This window comes from Nyctereutes procyonoides, unplaced genomic scaffold (genome assembly GCF_905146905.1).
Source record: "Nyctereutes procyonoides isolate TBG_1078 unplaced genomic scaffold, NYPRO_anot_genome, whole genome shotgun sequence".
In the NCBI taxonomy this organism is placed as follows: domain Eukaryota; kingdom Metazoa; phylum Chordata; class Mammalia; order Carnivora; family Canidae; genus Nyctereutes; species Nyctereutes procyonoides.
The window spans coordinates 38,965,296-38,988,784 of NW_026575139.1; the positions used below are offsets into that span (position 1 = coordinate 38,965,296).

The window sequence follows — 23,489 nt, forward strand, 5'->3', positions numbered from 1 at the left end:
CCAAAAAACATCTACTCTTAGCAAACAGCCATGATCAGAATGATACACTGAAAGAGGGAATTTCATTCTACCATTCATTTTGATCTTGACGTAACAGAATGATTGTTATTCTGTTTGCCCTTTTACCTATTATTTTTTTCAAAAGTTAAATGTATTCCCGTAGGCTCGATTCAATATTGCTAAGTGCAAAGGTAACAGTGTACACTTCAGAAATGACACTTTTGAGTAGAAAACGACTTTTCCTTTTCCAATAAGTTATCCCAAGTAACATTAAATAAGATAGTGTGTCATTTCCTGGAGGTAGAAAGAGAAAGTCTGGAGAAATGCTGTGTTTCAGAGTTTAATATGCTGAAACAGTAAATGGGTAAGGAATCAAGTACCTTTTCAAATTAGTGCATTTACGAGTAACGCAACTCAAAGAGCAACACTTTGGCAAAAAATATCTGACCTGAAACATTCAATGCCACTGCACTAACACAATGCTACAACTTCCTTTCCCTTTAAACATCACAAAAGATGTCTGCTCTATTAGCTATCTTCAGAAGAAGATAACTTTTAGGTTGAATAGAGGTCTTAAAATATTTATTATAATGACCGAACTAAAACAATAGTTTCAGTTCACCTTCAAATATCTTAGCTACAGAACGTTTCACAGAAAAAACGATATCTCCCTTACACAATGCATATATATATATATATATATATATATATATATATATATATATTTCATTCCTTCCTTAGCAAATCCTACTGGCACGGAGGAAGAAAAAAAAATTTTCAAAAAAAAAAAAAAATCCCCCAAAGAACCAAAACAGGACGAAAGCTTTACTTCTGCAAAGGTTGTGCTGCCAACACAGGAAGTGTTTAAAAATACTAGCCCAATGGACAACAATGGAAAGGCTGGTGCAGCCTTTCCAAAGTGCTAACTGCTTCAGAGAGGGGCCGGACTGACTGCATTAGACACAATGATCATTTCTCACCCTTTCAACACGTCCTCAGTTTCAGAAAGCGCTGCCTGGGTAGAGGAATCAATTGCGAGTAGGGGAAAAAGAAAAAAAAAAAAATGACATTCCACAGTACCAGCCTCACGACAAGCAGTGTCCAGGGCACGAGGTTTCAGAGGAGCGCCGAGTCCACTTACCTTCATTTTTACTGGCGATCTGTGGGGTTCCAGCTCCACGAGAGCTCGCTCCTCCGTCGCTGGAACCGCGGGGAAGGGAAAGACAGGCACAGAATCAGTCCACAGAGGGGAGCGACCCAAGGGGAGAAAGTAAACAAACGCCAGCGGGGAGGGGCAGCACCCTGGGTCACCGGCGGAGGGACAGGAGCCCCCGGAGGACAGCCCGGGACGCGGGAGCCGAGGAAGCAGCGAGAACCCCTCGGGCGCCAAAGGGCAGCCCGCTCCTCCCGGAGTTCGCCGGCGGCCCACCGCGCCCCCGCCGCGCTCGCCACTTTGACCCGAAATGCTCAACTTGGAGCCCCAGCACCGAGCGCTCTGGGAGAGGGCCGGGAGCCGTCTGGGCTGCCCAGCTGCCCCCCCAGGCAGGGTCGCCGGGCTCTCGCTGCCTCCCCGCCCCCCCCGCCCCGACACCCCGACTTCGGCCCGCGCCCCGCCTCCGCCGCTCGGCCCCCTCGGCCCGCCCCGGGCCCGCGGTGGCGGCAGCGGAGTGTCACGGCGCCATTGCTATCCTTCCTCCGCTCTGCACCATGTCAGAAAGCAGAAGCGCTTCTTCGCCGATGGGGCAGGGGCCGCGGCCTTCAGCCCGGAGGCGCGAGAGTGAGGGGAGACCCGCGCGAGGCGGGGGGCTGGAGGGGGGGCGGAGAGGGGAGGAGGAGGGGAGGTGGCCGGGAGAGGGTGTGGGAGGGGAGGGGAGCCGCACAGCGGCAGCCGCCGCCTCCTCCCCGCGCCCGCCTCAACTTTTTGTACAGCCCGGAGAGGTACCTGCCCCCGGCCCCTCTCGGGTCCTGCCACGACTCCGGCGGGGAGGACGCGCCGCGGAGTTGGGGGCCGGCTCCCGCGAGCAGCCCGCTCCTCGCCGCGCGGAAGCAAACTTAGCGGCGCGGCCAGCCCCACAGCCATTTTCCCGGGGAAGCGGCCGAGGAGGCGGCTGCGCCGGCGGTTCCTGCAGCTGCCGCGGCTGCTCCACGCCTCGCCCCTTCCCCTGCGCTCGCCGCACCGCTTGCCCAGCACCCCCGCCCCACCTCCGAAGCTCCCAACTGCACCGGGACCCCGGGCAGCGGCACGAGCTGCTGCTGCCGCTCCGTCCGCTCAGTATCCCCCACTCCCCCCCTCCCCACCTACCAACTGCGGGCCAAGTGCGCGCTGTCAGCCCCCGGGTCCTCCGCCCCGCTGACCCCCGTGGGCCCCCGTCCGGGCAGCACCGCTCCCGGCCGCGGCGGCAGTTCCTGCGCCCAGTTCCCCACTCGCCCGATTTACTGCCACAATCCACCAAATAACAAGCTGTTGAGCAGACTCGCTTCTACACGAACTCCCATTGGCTGCCCATGACGCCGAAGAGCTTCGGATTGGAGCTCGCTCCCTGCCGTCCTCATTGGATGCAGCTACGAAACTCCACGGATTGGTGCGAAAAACAGCAGGTAGGACATCTTCCACTTGTGATTGGCTGTCTCCGAAGGCTCACGTTACTGGAGAATCGCGTGTTGAGTAAGCAGGTCCTGAAAAACGATTGGCTGAGGAGACTCCGGATGTGCTTGACTGAGCACTGATTGGTAAGATGAGGGGTCAGGAAGAGCAGTCCGGCGCGAGGATTGGCGGCGAAGTGTCCCATGGAAATCGAACCCGGAGCTGCGGCCAGGATTTGCACGGGGGCGGAGCAGGGTCTCTCCAAGGCGCCTGCGCTAAGCCGGCTTGTCGGCGCCATTTTGTCTGAGCGGTGGCGGTCGCAGCTCTATCGCATTTTACGTTTCTGGCGAGGAGAGACCCGGGTCTCTATCCCGCAGATGCATGTGAGCGCGGCACTTCTCCGCCGTTGGCTCCAGGACAGCACCTAGCGAAGGTCGGAGGAGTCGCGGACCTTTCAAAAAGGTCGGTTGGAAGCTGTGGGTGTCCGAGTGACGGGGGGATGGCGCAGCTTTAGCGGCACCGGCACCGGAAGTGGACGGGCCGCGCGGCAGCCATGGCAGAGTAAGGTCTCGCTGCGGCGGGGTGGGGAGCGGGGTGAAAGGGGGCGAGGCTTGCTTCCTCTCCCGCCGCGCGAGAGAAAAGGGCGGAGGAGACGTGCAGGGCTCTTTCTCCAGGCTGGTCCTGTGCACGCCTCTCCAGAGATTTTTCTGGCGTCTCCTCTCCGCTCACTTCTTCCTCCTTTTGGAAGTGCATTTCGGGAACTTGTCACATTTTTCCAGCCGAGTGTCACCAGCTAGCTGTGGGCGCCTCCTTAATTAACACGGGAGAAGACAAGGTGCTTGCTTAGACCCATTTGCGTGGGGGGGGGATAATTTCCGCGTGCTCCTCACACGATTAAGCGTTGAGGAAACTGCGGAAGGCTTCAGGGTGTGGAAATCGGGAGCAAGCCCAGACGCTGCTACTCTAACCATTAAGAGGCGGCTGTGCCCTTCAGGACGAGGCTTGCTTAGGCTACTCTAAGAGGAAACGGTAGTGCTTTTGTTGGGACCGAAAGCACCTTAACTAAGCACGTCCCTGGTGGGGGCAGCCGTTGGTTTTGTTCTTTTCGCAGAATCTGTGTGTTCTGTTGAACAAAATACGTTTGAAATGGTAGAAAGGAAGTATGAATTGGCAAGATGTTTTAAAGAATGAAATTTTAAAATGTGGAATATCGTCGATGATCCGCATTGACTAAATTTACTCAGAATAACCACCTAACTAAAATTTTCATTCATAGCAGTGGTTTCCTCTCGAAAAGTGGGATGTGGGTATTTTTGAGTGACCTAAGCTGAGCACACTGGTCTGGATAATTGCTTAAAGTTATTATCCTAATACCTCTCTTTTGAACCCTGTTGAGCTGGTGGGTCTCCAGACTAGAAACTATTGTGTGATTTAACAACTTGTTTTTTTTTTGTTTTTTTTGGCAGTTGGTACAAAGAAAACAAGATCTCTCGGTGGCATATCCTAAGTATTAACTCAGGTGAGTTACAATTTTTTTAAAGGTTTTTTTTTTATTTTTATTTATTTATGATAGTCAGAGAGAGAGAGAGAGAGAGAGAGAGAGACGCAGAGACACAGGCAGAGGGAGAAGCAGGCTCCATGCACCGGGAGCCCGACGTGGGATTCGATCCCGGGTCTCCAGGATCGCGCCCTGGGCCAAATGCAGGCGCTAAACTGCTGCGCCACCCAGGGATCCCGAGTTACAATTTTTGTGAAAATCTTTAGAATTAGGTAGACTGTGTGGGAAAACTTTTATGGACCAGTGTTGTGTACCAATAGAGCTGTAAATAGCAAAATGGAAGAATGGTGGTTAAAAGAAGCATGGTTTGGCCGGGGTTCAAATGAATCTGTATAATTAGCTTCCTGATGTGATATTGTAGAATGAAATCTCAAAATTAGTACGTATATATAAATTTATTCATTCATGGAGTTCCCATTTCTGAGTTTTTAAGTATTAATATTTTTGTCAGAGAATGATACGAACATTTTTATGGTTTCTTTCTTCCTAATTAAAAAACTTGGCTTGTGGAAAAGATATGTCAGTAGAAATTTAAAGAGAAGTGATTTACTTTATCTTAATAAAATAATAAAACAACATACTGCTGAACTTCCCAGGGGGTAATCACCTATAATTCCACTTAAAACTTACTTTTTGATCCAAATAATGCAGGTCAGTGGCATTGGGAAATTACTAAAAAAACCCAAAGAAAAAAACAAAAATCTCTTGTATTCCTTTCACTAAAAGGTAATTATAGTCTATGCTGTAGTTGTGTATAATACAGAGGAGTTTCTCTTCTTCATAAGATAAAGGTCATTCTAGTCGTGCTCATTTTCTCGCTTATGTTTTTTTCTGTATGGAAAATACTGTGAATATGGGAAACATTTTGCCTATAAAGCATTTTTCATGGTTGCATAGTATTCTATAAGATAGATGTACCATACTTTATATAATCTGATACCTTAGTTTTTCTACAATAGCAGTGATATGTTTGGTATCCTCATTCATGTTTTACAAAAGATTTTGCCTGAGAACTGATGTCTGTGGCTAAAATACCTAGACATCTAGATCTTCATTGTGCATTTCCCTTTTATTTTTTCCCCGTTTTTTTCTTTAGCTTTATCTTTTAATTTTTCTCTCCAATTTTTTTTAAAGCTTTTATTTATTTATTCATGACAGAGAGAGAGGCAGAGACACAGGCAGAGAGAAAAGCAGGCTCCATGCAGGGAGCCGGACTCGGGACTGGATCCCGGGTCTCCAGGTTCACACCCCGGGCTGAAGGCGGCGCCAAACCACTGGGCCACCCGGGCTGCCCTAGAATTACAATTTTTAAGTCACACATACAATAAAATAATTTTGAGAATCTTATTGGACTTTACCAAGTGATTTCTTAAAACTAATGCATTTTTCATTCTAGAATAGTTAGGTGTTGTACAATGGACTATTTTGTCACATAGAAGTGACATTTAGAGGATACTAAAAACAAATACTGTTGTTATAGTTAGTCTTTTATGTCTCCTCCTTCAAGTTTTCCATCTTTATGTGCATTCTCTTGGTGCTTTCCTACCCTCATAGGACCCTTTATATTGTCTCTCATCACATTCACTTTGTAACTGTTACAGGCTCTTCCCCAGTTTGAGACTCTACACCCAGAGGGCAGCAAATGAGGTTTTTAATCACTTATGTTTCCCTACCTGGTACATGATAGGTGCTTTGTCAGTGTCTCTTATGAACCTGTATGCGCTTTTGTGAAATATGTGAAACCAACTTAATGTTTTCTTTAACAGTAATAATTTTCAAAAAAAAAAGTAATAATTTTCTAACAACTTGTAATGTTCCACAGATGCTGTCTTATCCTTCAGAATTTTTTTAATGATCCAAATACTTGTTTTAGTATTGAACTGATTTGTAATTGCTAATGTAATGCAGGTTTAGAGAGCCCATTGAGAATTCTTAAGGATTTTATGATGTACTAATGGAAGGTGACTGTAGATGAATATTAACTGAACAGTCACTAGATCATCTTTTAGATATTAATGAGAGAAAATTCATTACGATAGATTTGGTTTTTGTAACCTGTTTCAGTGAGCCCAAAGTAATAGAATAATGTTACCTACAAAATCAAAATCACCAAAATTTTTAATAGTGTTTCTATTATGAAAATCTATTTTGAAAGCAGAATGTTTTATTTATTTGGTTAAGGATTTAAATGACACTCTGTAATTAGCTTCTTAAGGTAGTATTCTACATTGAAATCTCAAAATTAGAATATTGCTATGGATTTGCTTATCCATTCATGTGGTTCCCATTTCTGGATTTTTTAATCACTGAACATCTTCATGATTTTTTTGAGCTCATGTTAAAATACTTGACATACAGAGATCTCATCAGTAAAAGTGTTTAGAAGTGAAGTTTTTGTTTCTTTGTTTTTTAAGGAGATTATAAAATAGTCTTATATTCTGAGGACTGTGGCATACTCAAAGCTAAAGGAAGTCTTTGTCTTTTAGAATAAACCTCTTTGTGGGAAAATGAAGGAACATGTTCCAGTTTTAAAAGATCTGGATCTGCAGTTGAAAATTCTGTTTCTGGTATGCAGTTTTACTTACGTTTTATTTAGTAACTAAGATCGGCTATTACTATTTTACATATATGTGTGTGTGTGTGTTTGTGTGTCTGTGTTGTGTGTGTGTAGAGATATATATTTCTCAAAAAATGATCGCATTTGTTCCACCTAAAGTTTCTGTAAATGTGTTGAGAAGTAGAAGAGATTGCTGTGTTGAATGTACCTGCTTTCCTAATAGTTTCGCTATTTTTTGGAAAGTTACATAACTTGCTCATTTGTTAACAAAGCAATCTTTGCAATCCCTGTATAGTCTTTTACGCTCTTAGGTGTTACTGCTAGTTTTATAGCTTTGTAGTAGCATAGATTATTAGGGTTTTTTCCACATGTAATTCAAACTAGAGTGACATTTTAGGATTTGGAGTCAAGCTGATCTAGGGTATCTGGTGATGTTTCTACATGGCAAGGATGTATGCTTAAGAAACTTAGTAAAAGAAAACATAAAGGTGGAAAGTTAATATATTTATTTGAAAAGATTCGATCAATTTAGGTAAGTTTTTAAAGATTTAAATCATGGCTTACCAGAATAATAGATTTGTTAAAGTTCAGTATACAGTCACATCTAATTTTTTTTTTTTTTTAAGATTTTATATATTTGAGAGAGAGTACACAAATGGGAGAGAGGAGCAGAGCAGGCTCTCCACTGAACAGCCCCTGATGTAAGGCTTGATCCCAAGACTCTGGGATCATGACCTGAGCCAAAGGTAGACACTCAACCAACTGAGCCACCCAGACACCCCGCATCTAATTGTTTTATAAAAACCAAATTGAGGGGATCCATGGGTGGCTCAGTGGTTTAGCGCCTGCCTTTGGCCTAGGGAATGATCCTGGAGTCCCGGGGTCCTTGCATGGAGCCTGCTTCTCCTTCTGTGTCTCTGCGTCTCTCGGTCTGATGAATAAGTAAATAAAATATTTAAAAATAAATAAAAGCCAAATTGAGTTTGTGGGGTTTTTTTTTTATTAGAGGGGAGCACAGAGGGAGAGAAAATCTTAGGCAGGCCCCATGCCTAATGCAGAGCCTGACACAGGGCTTATTCTCAAAATCCTGATATCATGATCTGAGCCAGTTAGAGTCAGATGCTTAACCAGCTGAGCCACCCAGGTGCCCCACGCCAAATTGTTTTATAATGCAGAAGAAAAAGAAATTTACTTAGTGATCATTGGAGACTCTTCAAGGTTAGTGAACTATAATTTGTAAAATTAAAAGGGAAGATCTTAGGCTTTCTTAGCGGATGGGAAGTTGTGATCCAGAATACAATTATACTGGAATGCCTGGGTAGCTCAGTGTTTGAGCATCTGCCTTTTGGCTCGGGGTATGATCCCAAGGGCCTGGGATTTTGTCCCTGCATGGAGCCTGCTTCTCCCTCTGCCTGAATAAATAAATAAAATCTTTTTTTAAAAAATTATATTTAAAAAGCTGTTTGGGGCTAGTTAGTAAACAAGTTTAGAAAGGATGGTGATTGAAGATTACGTTAAAATTTTGTGAGGCAAACTCGTCAACATTTCTAGCATTAGCTGCACATCAGAATTCTATGGGGTCATTGTCCTCTCTACAGGTTTGGGAACCTTGAGAGATGACTTGAAAGCTGGGATGTGAACTGGAAATGAAAATTATTTTTGTTTTATTCTCAAATTTTACAAATCAAAATGGAACTAAAAAAAAAAAACATCACTTTTAATCCCACTCTAACATCAGATTTGTAAAATTTCCCTCTTCCTGTCTGTATGCATATTTTTCTTTATTACTAGATTAACTTTTATTTTTCTTTGCTCCTTTAACATTGTAGTGAGCATTCAGTGTGACCACACACAGTCCTTGTTAAGATTTTAATGTCTGAAAATATTCCATCAAACTCTTTCAACTTAGGCTTCTTCTTTCTATTGCTTGACCTTTTAGGTTTCTGGTTTTTTTCAGTATTGTGCTATAATATCATCTATGTGCATCCATTATATTCTGTCTTTTTGGACTGTCAGCGTTGGGTAGCTTATAATTCTAATCATTTTTGCTAATTAGGTACAAAATACGTTGAGCTCTCCTTTTCCCTGTAATATTTTTGTTGTTAACTAGTAAAGTGGGACCTTTTTCTGTAATTTCACTTCCTGATTCTTAGTATTAGACAAGTTCTGTCTTCAGGATTTCTGTCCATTTATGTCGGAGTTACGATATTTCTTAATTCTTTGAGACTATTATATATTTAATAGTAATTTACTGCAGACATTTTTCCATATAAACTTTTTTTAATTTTCGTTATTTTTGTTGAGGGTTTTTGGATAGACACTGAGGGGTACAAAATACACAGGATGTACTATTAGAAAATCATTTGGAAACAGTGTCCAGTGTGACTTGAAGAAATGACACAGGAATTGGAAGTAGGGAGACAGTTAAGATACTGTTGCAGTGGGAGGTGCTGCACTTTGTTAAGTGTTCCGTACTGTGTTCTCAGCCCTGCCTTGGACTCTGTGTGGAGTTGGCTTCAGTTTTTATTTCTCTTCCTCTCCCCCTCCTGCAAGTGTGCTCTCTGTAAATAAATCTTTAAAAAAAAAAAAAAAAAAAAGATACTGTTGCAGTGCATCAGTATGCTTGAAACTAGAGTAGGACCTGGAGAGAGGAAGGAATAGGTAAGAGATCCTGAGGGAAAAAGAAAAAGTTGGTAGCATTTGATCTCTATTTGATTGTAGAAGTAAAGAAGAAAAAACACTCTAGGTTTTAAAGAGCCAGGGGATAGTGCATACTATTAACAAATTTGGAAGGTCAGGAAAGACCACTGATTAGTAAGGAAAATGAAATCAGTTTTAAACTTGCTGGTTAGAGCTGGAAATTTCTGGTAGCCATTCTTTTGTCAAAGTGCCTATGAGCTCCCTAAATGGGACAAGGCAAGTGCTCTACCTAACATTGTTTCCTGTATTTTGAATTTTAATTCCATTCTTCGATTAGATTTTAGTGCATTTATCAAGGTTTTCTTATTTTTCATTTTTTTTTTAATTTTTTTTTTATTTATTTATGATAGGCACACAGTGAGAGAGAGAGAGAGAGGCAGAGACACAGGCAGAGGGAGAAGCAGGCTCCATGCACTGGGAGCCCGACATGGGATTCGATCCCGGGTCTCCAGGATCATGCCCTGGGCCAAAGGCAGGCGCTAAACCGCTGCACCACCCAGGGATCCCCTTATTTTTCATTTTTAAAGTACGACTTGACTAGCTAAGTCTGAAGAGCCTGTGACTCTTGGTTTTGGAGTGTTGGGATGGTGAGGTTGAACCCTGAGTTGGGTATAGAGATTACTTAAATTAATAAAGTACAACTTGAAAAGAAAAATTAAAGTGGATTAGAACATAAAATAACTGCAGGGAAACCAGATGATTCTCAAACTGAAGAAGAGGTCAGTTTTTCATTTAAAAAAAATACAGTTTTAAGATAACATCTTAGAAAATACATGTTTGCTTTTAAATTATTCAAATACATGAGGTAAAAAATATCTTTCCCTCCTCTTTCTCAGTGGACTCGATTTTGTGTATTTTCTTTCATTTTTAACAAAAAGAGCAGCAACAGATGTGTGTGGAGCACGAATGTTTAGCCAAGAGTCTTTAAAATATGTAATTCAGGCATCTGGGTGGCTCAGTGGTTGAGCATTTTCCTTCGGCTCAAGTCGTGATCCCAGGGTCCTGGGATCAAGTCCTGCATCTAGTTTCCTGCAGGGACCCTGCTTCTCTCTCTGCCTGTCTCTGCCTCTTTCTCCGTGACTCTCATGAATAAATAAATAAAATCTTTAAAAAAAAAAAAAAGAAGTCTTTGATCTTATTTAAATAATTAGGTATTTAAAATTTTTCCCATCATAGTGTTGGCTTTGAGTTAGAAGACACAATCTATTTTTACAGACTGAGGAAAAAGTAATACATTCAGAAACATTTGTGCATTAATTTTCAGCATGCTTAGTTTATAATGAATATATGGTTATGTGTATGTTTTCATTGCTTTTCTTTTTTTTCTTTTTATTAATCCCTTAACTTTGGTATCTTTTATTTTTCAAAGATTAAGTGATTGGAGCTACTTACAGGATTTAGGCCTGTCCATGCCCCCATTAGAATGATAGCTTTTAAAAATAGCTCAGGGATAGCAAAGAAGATACTTCCAGCCTTAGAATGTGTAGGTATGACCAGGGTTTTTGTGGGAAGGGTAGTTTACAGCAAATTTCTTAACTTCTCTGCCCCATCTGTAAAATGTGGATAATATATGTAGAACTCCCCTGACAATGTTGGGATTAGTATTAAATGAGTTCATACATGTAAAGTGCTTAGAGTAATGCCAGGGGTTTAGGAAGCTATCAGATACTATAGTGGTGTTATTACATATAATGCTGTTAAATATTATTTGTCATTCCAGCAGCTTTTAAAAGAATACATTATATACAGAAATAAAGCATCTAGACTCTTTGCCTCCCATCCTAGACCTTTCATATCACTCTCTCTAGACTAATTTGCTGCAGTTACACTAAAAATGTCATGGCTCCCGTATACAAAGTTTTTGTTTTCCCTGATCTTTGTTTTTATTTACACTTTTCCCACAATCTAGAATGTTCCCTTATCCACGCATAGTCAACTCTGTTTTTTAAACTTTTGTTAATAACCTCTACAGCTATATGGGTAATCTGTCCATATGAATTCCATATGTTTCCTCTTAACATGATTCCTGTCACTTTGTATCTTACATTTTAACTCTTTATTCATTTAGATGTCCTTCACTAAGTTAGGACATCCTTACAGTCAGAGAACATACCTTACCCACCTTAGTAAGTTTAGAACCTGTCACAAGCCTTGGCACTTAGTAGGCACTCATTTGTGGAGTGAAAGTTTATAAAGTATATAGCAATCTAAAAGGTGATATTTATTTATTTAAGATTTTATTTATTTATTTGACAGAACACAAGCAGGAAGAGCATCAGGCAGAGGGAGAGGGAGAAGCAGCCTCCCTGCTGAGCAAGGAGCCCAGTGCAGGGCTCAATCCCAGGACCCCAAGATCATGACCTGAGCTGAAGGCAGATGCCCAACTGACCGAGCCACTCAGGCACCCCTAAAAGGTGATACTCTTTTTTTTTTTTTTTTAATTTATTTATTCAAGAGAGACACACAGAGAAGCAGAGAGAGAGCCTGATGTGGGGCTTGATCCCAGGACCATGGGATCACAACCTGAGCCAAAGGCAGACTCTCAACCAGTGAGCCACCCAGGCGTCCCTAAAAGGTGATGATATTCAGTAGACAAATGCATGCCAGTAAAAATATGCTTTGTCGGGATCCCTGGGTGGCGCAGCGGTTTGGCGCCTGCCTTTGGCCCGGGGCGCGATCCTGGAGACCCGGGATCGAGTCCCACGTCGGGCTCCTGGTGCATGGAGCCTGCTTCTCCCTCTGCCTGTGTCTCTGCCTCTCTCTCTCTCTCTCTCTCTGTGACTATCAAAAAAAAAAAAAAAAAAATATATATATATATATATATATATATATATATGCTTTGTCAGTGTTGGTACATTAGGAGCATCTTGCCTGATCACTTAAAATTTGATCACTTGAGGTTTTAGAATTAAGTCAGATTCAAGAACATGTAAGGAGTAGAGCACTAGGGAAGACTATCCACAGGTCAAGAATTTCATTGGAATATTTTCATGCTGTTTTTTTTTAAGGGTGGTATATCTGTCCACCAGAGGGATTAGGTTTTTTGTTTTGTTCTGTTTTTTTTTTTTTTTTTTTTTTTAAATAACTGATTTTTCACAGATATGCCCACCCACCAATCTTCCTTATTACCAGTGGTCCAAATTTGTGAAGTTTGGCCAGGGCTTAGAGTGTATCTTCTGCCAGTAACAGAATATATAAGACACTTGACTGAATCAGTAATTTCACTTTACAAGTAACATTTTTCTTATTATCATAATGCCTCGGGGATCCCTGGGTGGCGCAGCGGTTTGGCGCTTGCCTTTGGCCCAGGGCGCGATCCTGGAGACCCGGGATCGAATCCCACGTCAGGCTCCCGGTGCATGGAACCTGCTTCTCCCTCTGCCTATGTCTCTGCCTCTCTCTCTCTCACTGTGTGACTATCATAAATAAATAAAAATTAAAAAAAAAATAATGCCTCTAGGCGTGCAAAGTAGGGGTAGTCAGAAGAGGAACTGGGTGAGAGATTTCATGAGGACACTAACATGGTCCTCAGTTACTGAAATATTGAGAGGGTCTTGGCCTCTAAATTTGAAATAATTGAGAATAGTGGAAAATGAGATAAGTTAAAATAACAGGCTCACGTTAGGCATTCATAAAGCTAAAATGGCAAGTATGTACCCTTAGCTCAAAAATTCTCAGAATTTCTACAGTAGTTCACTGGGATGTTTGATTGAATAATCATCTTAATATAGGAACCCTGGATTTGAAAACCATTTGTTCTGTGTTCTAATCATAAGTCTGTTCTCATTGGTTGTGACCTGGGATACATTACTCTGCTTGAGTGTCTGCTTTTAGAGATAAAGGTCACAGGGCTAAGATACTCACAGCTCTTAATACACTTAATAGTTTCAATCCATCATATTTTTCAAATAAACATTTCTGAGCCTACTTCTAATATCTATGTGTCCCTGAAAAGTTAATTGATATTTAACATGAGATTCTGAATCCAGTGTATCAGGCATTGACTTAATAATTTTATCACTTAAGGAAGTACTGCTATTCCTATCCCATGGGATTCCTTTTTTTTTTTTTTTAACATTTTATTTATTAATGAAGAGACCGAGAGAGGCAGAGACATAGGCAAAGGGAGAAGCAGGCTCCATGCAGGGGGCCCAATGTGGGACTCAATCCCAGGATCCCAGGATCACGCCCTGAGACACTCAACAGCTGAGCCACCCAGGCGTACCCCCGTGGAATTCCTATCACATAGCATCAAATTCTGATAGAAGCTTTAATGTCATATCTACCTCACTTGTTTTAGTTAATAGGCATTCTAAATACTTTCATTGTGTGATAAAACAGATATCTGAAATAATAGCTAAGAAAGACCACTAATTTCATTATAGTGAAGTTTCTATTTTGCATTTGTGTGTGTAAAATTGCCCACATGCAATAAATGAAAGTACAGTGTTCTCCAGTATTTTCTCTGGTAGTTCTTTTTTTTTTTTTTTTTAAACATTTTATTTATTCGTAGACAGAGAAGCAGGCTCCATGCAGGGAGCCCGATGTGGGACTCGATCCCGGGTCTCCAGGATCACACCCCAGGCTGCAGGCGGCGCCAGACCGCTGCGCCAACGGGGCTGCCCCCTTTTTTTTAACCATATTATGACTGACATGATTTCATGACTTTGGATCTCAACCTACTTTTTGGGTGGGAAAAATAGATGATAATGCCTTACATCATTTGTTAATCTAACATTTAGTAGGCACTTCGATATACTGTTGACTCCTAAGTGTGATAGCTTTAAAGTATTACATAAATAAGATAGAAATTGTTACATGGAAATACTTCTGGTTTCAACAGCAATGGAATTGAGCCGGTCGGGGGGGTGAGCACGGGTGGGGAGCTGCTGAAAGAAATCATGGAGGGGCTTTCATTTTCTTTTTTCTTTTTGTTGGCTTATGGTATGTTTGGTAGTGTATTACTGAGTCTCATGGCCCACTTAGGGACTTCTATGAATTTGTATTTAGGGCTATCCAATCCTGTGGAAGCATAAACAAAATCTTTCCCCCTAAGTTGGTTCCCTAAAACAAAACCAAAAATCTTATTTTTTTTTCTTTTCAATCTTTTATTAGTTTTATGTAGTCCTATAATTGCCCCTCCAGTGTTCGTATAATTTTTGTGGCTTTTAGATCTTGACCGACAGGACTGGAGGGTGGCAGGGGGAGATTTGAAAGACTATAACAAAATTTACAAATAAAAGCCATCTTCCTGTTTCTTATTCTTCAGTGTCCTATGTGATACTGTCCTTAAGACCTTTAAGTTGCCAAGGGAACTGTGGTAACCAAGGCAAATTTTTTGTTTCCCTCTTAAATGTGAAGTTCTGCATTTTATTACACGGTGATGAAAAACTAGTCTGTTACCAGTAAATACATAAGCTACAGAACTTGCTCCTATATGCTGCCAAGTACTTCCTGTTTTGTCAGATTTCCATTTAGGGGAAAGAATGGATTTGGAGTAGACGAGCCTGAGTTTCATGTTTAAAGCATCTCTCCTGAATTTTAGTTTGGAAGCTGTCCAGATATCTAGATGGGGTGGGAGAGGGGGATGGCACATCGTGTTTACAAGTGAAGTCATTTGTCAGAAAGCTTCATTTGGCTTCATATCCTGAAAGGGTTGCCAGGAAGGAAAAGAAACTTTTTGTTGTCAGAAATAATTCGTGCATGACTTGCCAACATTGTGGCTTGCCTTTAGGCTTTCCATGTCAAATGTATGTCAGCTAGTGAATGAATCATTATATTGCCTGTGAAGGAAGGATCTGTGTTCATTTCTAGTAGACTTATCCTCTAGAAATATGGATAACTTTCCATTCATCCACATTTACTCCTTTTTCAGTAGGGACAGTTGGAAAATCAAATGGTGATTCAAATAGAAATTGGCTACATCGTGAATATTAGGTATCTTTGGGGGAAGAGTTTACATTAAAATGATTTTAAGAATTCATTTGCAACTGAAATAGTAAATAGAACATTTAGTTATACGCGATAAATTAACTGTTACTTTTCCTTTTTTTTTTTTTTTTTCTGAGTTTATTTAAGTAATCTCTGCACCCACTGTGGGGCTGAAACTCACAGCCCCGAGATCAAAAGTTGCATGCTCCTCCAATGAGCCAGTCAGGCACCTTTGTTACTTTTCTCCTATGAAATGAAGTAATTAGGTGTTAATAGAATGTGTTAGTGGCACATAATTTGTAAATCTGAATTCCCTCTTTTTGCTGATAAAAGAATGTTGTATTAAGGTTCTTTTGCAGTGTAGAACCAAGTTCTGGGGGAATCCCTGGGTGGCGCAGCGTTTTGGCGCCTGCCTTTGGCCCAGGGCGCAACCCTGGGGACCCGGGATCGAGTCCCACGTCGGGCTCCCGGTGCATGTGGCCTGCTTCTCCCTCTGCCTGTGTCTCTGCCTCTCTCTCTTTCTCTCTCTCTGTGACTATCATAAATAATAAAAATTAAAAAAAAAAAAAAGAACCAAGTTCTGTAAAATTTCTTTGACCAAATTGACCTGACCTGTCTTAAGTCAGAGCTATGTTTCCCTTTCTTGACCTGTCAGTAAAATATGAAAGGTGCTATTTACTGTGCATTTATGCACTTTGTCCACCCTCCTGTTGGAAATGTTCAGGAAACTGATGCTAAATCATAAGATATTTGAAACTTCTGTGAAGTTTCTAGCAGAAGCTTCCCTTTTCATCATCTAGGTATGTGTTCCCATTTTTAAGACCTGGGTTCCTTTTAAAATTCAGTGAAGAAAAGTTTTCATCAATAATCATCATGCCCTACAACTTCATTCTCCATTATGCTTTATAACAGAAATCTCCTCTCAAAACCCTTTACTGTCTCTCATGTTCTCCTTTTACTAAATCGAAATCGGTGGTTCTCAAATTTTAGTGTATTCACAAGCATCACACCAGATACTTATTCAAAATACAAATCCTGGGCCTCACTTCAGACCTTGTGAACTCAGATCTGTGGAGAATTCTTAGTTCTTTGAATCAGGTGGAGAAACCGTTAGGCATTCTGATTGTCCTCTAGATTCTGTTCCTCATAATCATATATAGATTAGCCTTTTTACTTTGTTTCAGTTATTAGCATCGCAGAAATTTTTTCCTGCTAATATTGGCAACTGCAGTTTTTCTCCTAAATTCACTGGAGATTTCATTTGCCAGATCTCTAGGAAACTCCCAGATTTCCTTCCTTATTTGTTAGAATGTATCTTTCTCCTCCTTCCCAAAGAACACATTTGTAGTTCAGTGTGTGTGTGTACACACAGTATATGTATTAGTACATAAACCTGCACACATGGGGCACCTGCCTGGCTCAGTTGGTAGAGTGTGCAACTTTTGATCTCAAGGTTGGTTATACGTTCAGGTCTCATGTTAGGTGTAGAGATGACTTAAAAATAAAATCTTTTAGGGATCCCTGGGTGGCTCAGCGGTTTGGCACCTGCCTTTGGCTCAGGGCATGATCCTGGAGTCCCAGGATCGAGTTCCGCATCAGACTCCCTGTGTGGAGCCTGCTTCTCCGAGAACTCTGCCTGTGTGTCTGCTCTCTCTCTCCCTCTCTCTCTCTCTCTCTCTCTCTCTCTCTCTGTGTCTCTCATGAATAAATCTTTAAAATCTTTTAAAAACCTCACAAATGTTCATATTACATCACTTTTTTTCTTTTTTTTTAAGATTTTATTCACCTATTAGAGCACATGAGCGGAGTGGGGAGTAGGGGAACAGAGGGAGAAGAAGAAGAAGCAGATTCCCCACTGAGCAGGAAGCCCAGGACAATGGCAGGACCCTGGAATCATGACCTGAGCCAAAAGTAAACGCTTAAGCGATTGAGCCACCCAGGTGCCCTACACCACTTCTTTTTTAACAAAAGACCTAAAGGGACACCTGAGTGGCTCAGAAGTTGAGTGTCTGCCTTCAGCCCAAGGCCTGATCCTGGAGACCTGGGATCGAGTCCCATGTTGGGCTCCCTGCATGAAGCCTGCATCTCCCTCTGCCTGTGTCTCTGCCCCCCCCCCACCCCTCTCTCGTGAATAAAATAAAATCTTTTAAAAATATATATATACTTTTTTTTTAAAAAAAGAACTTACATTGGTATCTGTTTAGTGCTACTTCAAAAAGGCAAAAAGCAAAAATTGTTCAGTGTGTTTTCCAGCAAGCTGTTGGCATGCCACCCTAGCAGGGAAAGTGGCAGTACAAGGCTCCTTCCCTGGGAACTACACTGTGTTAAGCCAGCATACCTTTGAACTGTGTCTGTGAGCATCTGCCTTTTATCTCAATATATTTTGTGCATCTGTTAGCAAGATGCATGCAGAGGTGTCAGAAAACACTTAGGTTATTTTGGAGATCTGGGAATGCTCAAAATTTTTTCAGTATAAATTAATGGTAATTTTTTCACTTTATGCATTTTGGCTTATGAATGGTTTCCTAGGAACCTTCTACTTTCTCTTTTTCTAGATGGCAGGGGAAACCTGGGTAAAGAATTACATCCTATTTAACTTGTTTATATTTAATATTTTCTGGCAACATGCTATATTGTAGGCATCCAAATGTTTCCATTCAGTTTTGTTATCACTTAGTTGCTGCTGACTCAAACCTGCCAATGCACTAAAGATGATAGTTTATCAAACTCTTTATACCTCTGTTCTTATATACCATTTCACTTTCTCTAAATAATTAGTATTTCCTTGATGTTTTTTTTTTTTAAGATTTTTGAGAGTGAGCAGGAGGGAGAGGGAGAGAATCTGAAGCAGAGTCTGTGCTGAGCATAGAGGCTGGGGGCTCCAGCCCCCAACTGCCAGATCATGACCTGAGACAAAACCAAGAGTGGTGGGATGCTTAGCCAACTGAACCACCCAAGACCTGTCCTTGGTGATATTGTAAGAATAATTTTCAGCATACATTGGTCTTGAAGTCTTGTTGGCTTTTCCTGGTTAAAAGTTTTTAATAATTCCCTTTCCCATATGGATTATGTAGTTGAACTCCCTATTTAAATGAAGTTTCCTAAAATTCTGTGTTTCCACATAATAAAAATGAAAGTTCAAATTATACTTCAAACACAAACTCAAGGGACGCCTGGGTGACTCAGTGGCTTCGGCTCATGTCATGATCCTGGGGTCCTGGGATCAAGTCCTGCATTGGGCTCCCTGCGTGGAGCATGCTTCTCCCTCTGTTTATTTCTCTGCCTTTCTCTGTGTGTCTCTCATGAATAAATAAAATCTTAAAAAAAAAACACACACATAAACTCAAGATGTGTTAAGGACCCTTGCTCTTCAGCAACCTTACTGTATTAACCATAGTACCCGTGTTTACTTTTTAAAGATTTGGGTATTTATGGAGTGGAAAGATATATACAAATCTTGTGATCTCTTAAGAGGAGTGGTATAGTTTAAGAAGATAGTTTTGTTTGTAGTTTGAATTGTCTGTTCAAATATATTTATATATATATATGAGATAAGGCAGGGGAAGGGCAGAGGGATAATTCCCCCCCCCCCCCCAGAGGGAGACTTAAGCACTGGAGCCTACACAGGACTCAAACTCACAGCCCTGAGATCATGACCTGAGCTGAAGTCAAGAGTTGGACACTTAACTGGGCCACCAAGGTGCCCCAATACTTGCCCATCTTTATTATTTATTTATTTATTTATTTATTTATTTATTTATTTATTTATTTATTTAAAGATTTATTTATTTATTCATGAGAGAGTCAGAGAGAGACACAGGCAGAGGGAGAAGCAGGCCCCATGCAGGGAGCCCGACGTGGGACTCAATCCCCAGGACTCCAGGACCATGCCCTGGGCTGAAGACAGGTGCTAAACCACTGAGTCACCCAGGGATCCCCAATTTTGTTGGGTTTTATTTATGTATCATGCTGTCGTATGGTATCTGAGAACTCTTTTTTTTTTAAGATTTTATTTATTTATTCATGAGAGACAGGCAGAGACACAGGCAGAGGGGGAAGCAGGCTCCATGCAGGGAGCCCAGTGTGAGACTCGACTTGATCCCGGGTCTCCAGGATCAGGCCCTGGGCTGAAGGCGGCGCTAAACTGCTGAGCCACCCAGGCTGCCTGAGAACTCCTTTTTAAACCAGTCTCAGAGATCTTGTTTTCTTCCTTTTTAGAAAGTTTTAGTTTAGGTACATTTTTGTGTATGATCACTTTGATATATGTGGTAGAAGGTATAATTTGGTTTTTGGTGTTTGTTTTTGCATGCAGATGTCCAGTTGTTGACCATTTATGAAAAACACTACCTTCTCCACTGATTTACCTTTTCACTTTTGTCAGTTGACCATATTTGTGAGTCTCTTCAGACTTCCTCTGTTACGTTAATAATATGTCTTCAAATCCTGTGGCATGGGCCTTCTAACTTACTCAAAATTGTTTGGGCTAATTCCCTTTCCCATGTAAATTTTAGAAACAGCTATTGTTTTTCTACCACTCCCCAAAGAAGAGCCTCTTGTAAATTGAGTGGGTTTTACATCCAATTAATAAATCAGGCTAGATAGAATTGACAATAGAGTCTTCTAATAAGTTTATGTAGTTCATTGTTGATACCACCAATATTCTATAGTTTTCAACATGAAATCTAGCCGAAGGTTAAATTTCTACTGAAGAATTCCTGGTTTTGATGCCATTTTAAATGGTATTTAATCCTTCTTTATAGATGAAGAAATTAACTTGCTCGAGGTGACACAATTACTATATGACAAAGCCTCTTTGAAACCTACATGAATTTATTAACTGCTATCCTGGTTTTAAATTAAGATGTTAGTTTCCAGGGCTCCTGGATGGCTCAGTGGGTTAAGCATCTGCCTTTGGCTTAGGTCACGATCTCGGGACCCTGGGATTGAGCCCCACATCAATCTCTCTCTTTTGCCTGCCACTCTACTTGTGTGCTGTCAGATAAATAAAATATTTTATATATATATATATATATATATATATATATATATATATATATATATATTTTTTTTTTTTTTTTGTGTGTGTGTGTGTGTGTGTGTGTCATAGTCACAGAGAGAGAGAGAGAGAGAGAGAGAGAGGCAGGCACACAGGCAGAGGGAGAAGCAGGCTGCATGCACCGGGAGCCCGATGTGGGATTTGATCCCGGGTCTCCAGGATCGCGCCCTGTGCCAAAGGCGGGCGCCAAACCGCTGCACCACCCAGGGATCCCTATATTTTTTTTTAAAAAGGGGTGATGTTGACTTTTTTATTCGGAAGTTGTTGATTAGTAGCAGCAGAGAAACTTTTATTAAGAAAAATCCTATTACAGTGCTTCGATTAAAAAATTAATACCTCAGGGTTGCCTGGGTGGCTCTATCGGTTAAGTGTCTCTGCCTTCAGATTGGGTCATGATCCCAGGGTCCCTGGGATAGAGCCCTGCGTTAGGCTCCCTGCTCAACAGGGAGTCTACTTCTCCTCCCTCTGCCCTTCCCACTGCCTGTGGTCTCTCTCAAAGTCTTTAAAACAAATTTATCCCCCCGAGTTTATTATTTCCTGAGTTTGGGATTTCCAGATCTTGTCTAAATCAAAAACCAGGTTCATCTTAATGTAAAAGTCCCCAATGGATACAGTTGTAATCCAGTGTTTTTGAGAGAGGAGAAAGAGGCAGAGGGGGAGAGAGAACCTTAAATAGGATCCATGCCCTGGAGCCAAAACACCACTGTGGGGCTTGATCTCACCATCCTAAAGATCATGACCTGAGCCAAAATCAAAGAGTTGATGCTTGACTGAGCCACCAGGTAGCCTCTTAGTGTGTTTAAATAGTATGCCATATCCTGTAGGTAGGTAAATAGGATTATTTCAGTTATTTATTATGAATTATTTCAATTTTTTTAAAATGTGTACCTTTAGCATTTGGATGCCTACTCTGTGGCTGCTCACATCCAGTGGAGATACAAAGACGTGACTTTCTGAGCTACTCCCATGGCAGAGTTAGGGTGAGGGGGGTACACTTAATTTATTACTAGTGAACACCATAATGCAAACACGTGATTAGTGGTAGAACAAAAGCTTTACTTGGTTGGGATTAAGAATAGCTGCACTTATACACCCTTCATGTTTTGGAATTCCCTTTCTTAAAACAGTTAGACAACTTTTATGGGAAACACATAACGGACTGAGAGGGGTAAGTCTGACAATCATTTTAGAAGGCTTGCTTTTGGCACGTGATAGTTCTTAAGAAAAACCACTTAATCATCTATGCGTTACAAATAAAATGAATATATGGTAGAGTGCAGGAAAGTAAAAGAAATACCAAGTCTGAGTTCCATTTCCAAAGATCAGAAATTCCGTTAGAAAAAAAAAAAGAAGAAATTCCGTTAGAGAACCAGTATTTGATTGAGTGTTCTACATTAAGATTTGATTTTGATTTGCAGATTTTCTCTAGTTTCTTTTTTTTTTTTTTTTTTAATCTATGATAGTCACACAGAGAGAGAGAGGCAGAGACATAGGCAGAGGGAGAAGCAGGCTCCATGCACCGGGAGCCTGACGTGGGACTCGATCCCGGGTCTCCAGGATTGCGCCCTGGGCCAAAGGCAGGCACCAAATCTCTGGAGGTGGGATCGCCACCCAGGGATCTCCTCTAGTTTCTTAATACTATTTGAATAATGTGTGTTTTTTTTTTTGTTTTTTTTTACAAACTGAGAAAAATGTTAATTTGTAATCTTAAAGAGCAGAACATACTAATGACTCACAGCTTGATTTTTCTCATTTATTTTTCAGGTCCCTTTATGAATGATGAAATAGAAGCAAATGGATAGTCTTATCAGATAAGTGCTTTAATAGCCTAAACATATTTTATTATTTGTAATCCCTAAACCAAAATTTTATTCTTTAAAACATTTTTTATTTATTTTTAGGTACCAATATCAAGAAGGTTTATAGTAATAAAGTACTGGATCTTTACTGGAAATAAATTTGTAATCTTGTCAAAGATTAAAATGTATCAGTTTTTCTCCACCACCACCCCCCCCCCCAGGTTAATTATATTTCTTCAGTGCAGTTACAAAGTGCCCTCACTGTTGAACCTAGATAATTAATCTCATGGTACAATTATGTATGGAAGTCAACTCTTCATAATCGCTAAAGAACTGGGTATATCTGTGCTTATATAGTGTTAGACTTATGTTATGGTACCTATAGTTTTAGGTGGCTTAGCTGTTCAAATTTAGGTTTCTTTAGAACCAGTGTCATCTTTTAAAGGGCTATTAGATGTACTGTTGTGATTTTTCTTTATTAAAGTAAGCTCTAGGCCCAGTTTGGGGCTTGAACTCATGACCCTGAGATCAAGAGTCACATGCTCTACCCACTGAGCCAGCCAGTTGCCCCTATTCTGATGTGAATTTAAAAACAGATATACTACTCACAGCACAGAATATTTATATGCCATTCGTACTTTGGAAGTATTTAGAATAGCCAGTAGATTGGCTTAGGAATAGTCAGCTTTTGGGTTAAGTGTATAGATAGATCCAATTTAATATTGTTTTAGGTGTTTGTCACTCTTAAATGTGTTAAGTTGTAAAATGTAGCATGCAATCTTACATAAAAGCCAAGGTAATGAGATAATAGTTTTGTTTGATAGTAGTTAGCTATTCGTGTATAATGATTTGCTATTTGAACTACACAGATGTTCAAAGTCCAGCAGTATCCTGCTGCCAAACTGAATAAGTAGATTACCTTCTTAGGAAAGCATGACAGTTGGAGTGATACTGGCATGAGCCCAGTAAAGGGTGTGTGTGTATACCTGGCATACTTGGCCTGAGTTACAAACTGTTTCTTCGTTCTCTCAGTACTACTGTTCAGGTTATGACAATTTATTCTAACTTCTTGTTTAGCATAAAACATGGGTACTTCAACTGAACGTTACAGATCAAGAAATTTTTTAAGTGACAGAATAGGGACTTTGTGGATCTTTAAATCCATTCCTCACCACAAAAGGGGAAAAAAGTCTTCACTCTCCAACCTGAAACATCCTTCTTGTATGTCACGCTTAAAAGTTAACAGCAGCTGATGACCAATAATCATTTCACTAAATACAAAACTGGGTAATGGCATCAAGTAA

The 23,489-nt window shown here is 41.0% G+C and overlaps 1 protein-coding gene and 1 long non-coding RNA gene across 5 annotated transcripts in view; one reads left to right on the forward strand and one right to left on the reverse strand.

Moving 5' to 3' along the window:
• Nucleotides 1-2,592, reverse strand: part of ARID4A (AT-rich interaction domain 4A) — a 68,513-nt gene extending 65,921 nt beyond the window's left edge. Inside the window, exons 1-2 of one of the 3 annotated variants that reach the window (XM_055304334.1) lie at nt 2,303-2,592; nt 1,142-1,200 (exon numbers count right to left, since the gene is read on the reverse strand). In XM_055304334.1, coding sequence (XP_055160309.1) covers nt 1,142-1,147 — 6 coding nt within the window. In that variant the 5' untranslated portion in view covers nt 1,148-1,200; nt 2,303-2,592. Of the gene's footprint in view, nt 1-1,141; nt 1,549-2,302 lie in introns of those variants that run through there. The other 2 variants (XM_055304336.1, XM_055304335.1) reach the window with 2 other exon arrangements.
• Nucleotides 2,593-2,846: 254 nt separating this feature from the next.
• On the forward strand, nt 2,847-22,361 carry LOC129496266 (uncharacterized). Of its 2 annotated transcripts, none has more exons than XR_008661700.1 (5): nt 2,847-3,046; nt 4,051-4,103; nt 6,629-6,709; nt 11,656-11,813; nt 22,151-22,361. It is a non-coding gene; the product is annotated as an uncharacterized LOC129496266 (long non-coding RNA). The 2 variants fall into 2 exon arrangements; XR_008661701.1 differs by lacking the exon at nt 22,151-22,361 and adding an exon at nt 17,106-17,476.
• The last annotated feature ends 1,128 nt before the right edge of the window (nt 22,362-23,489 follow it).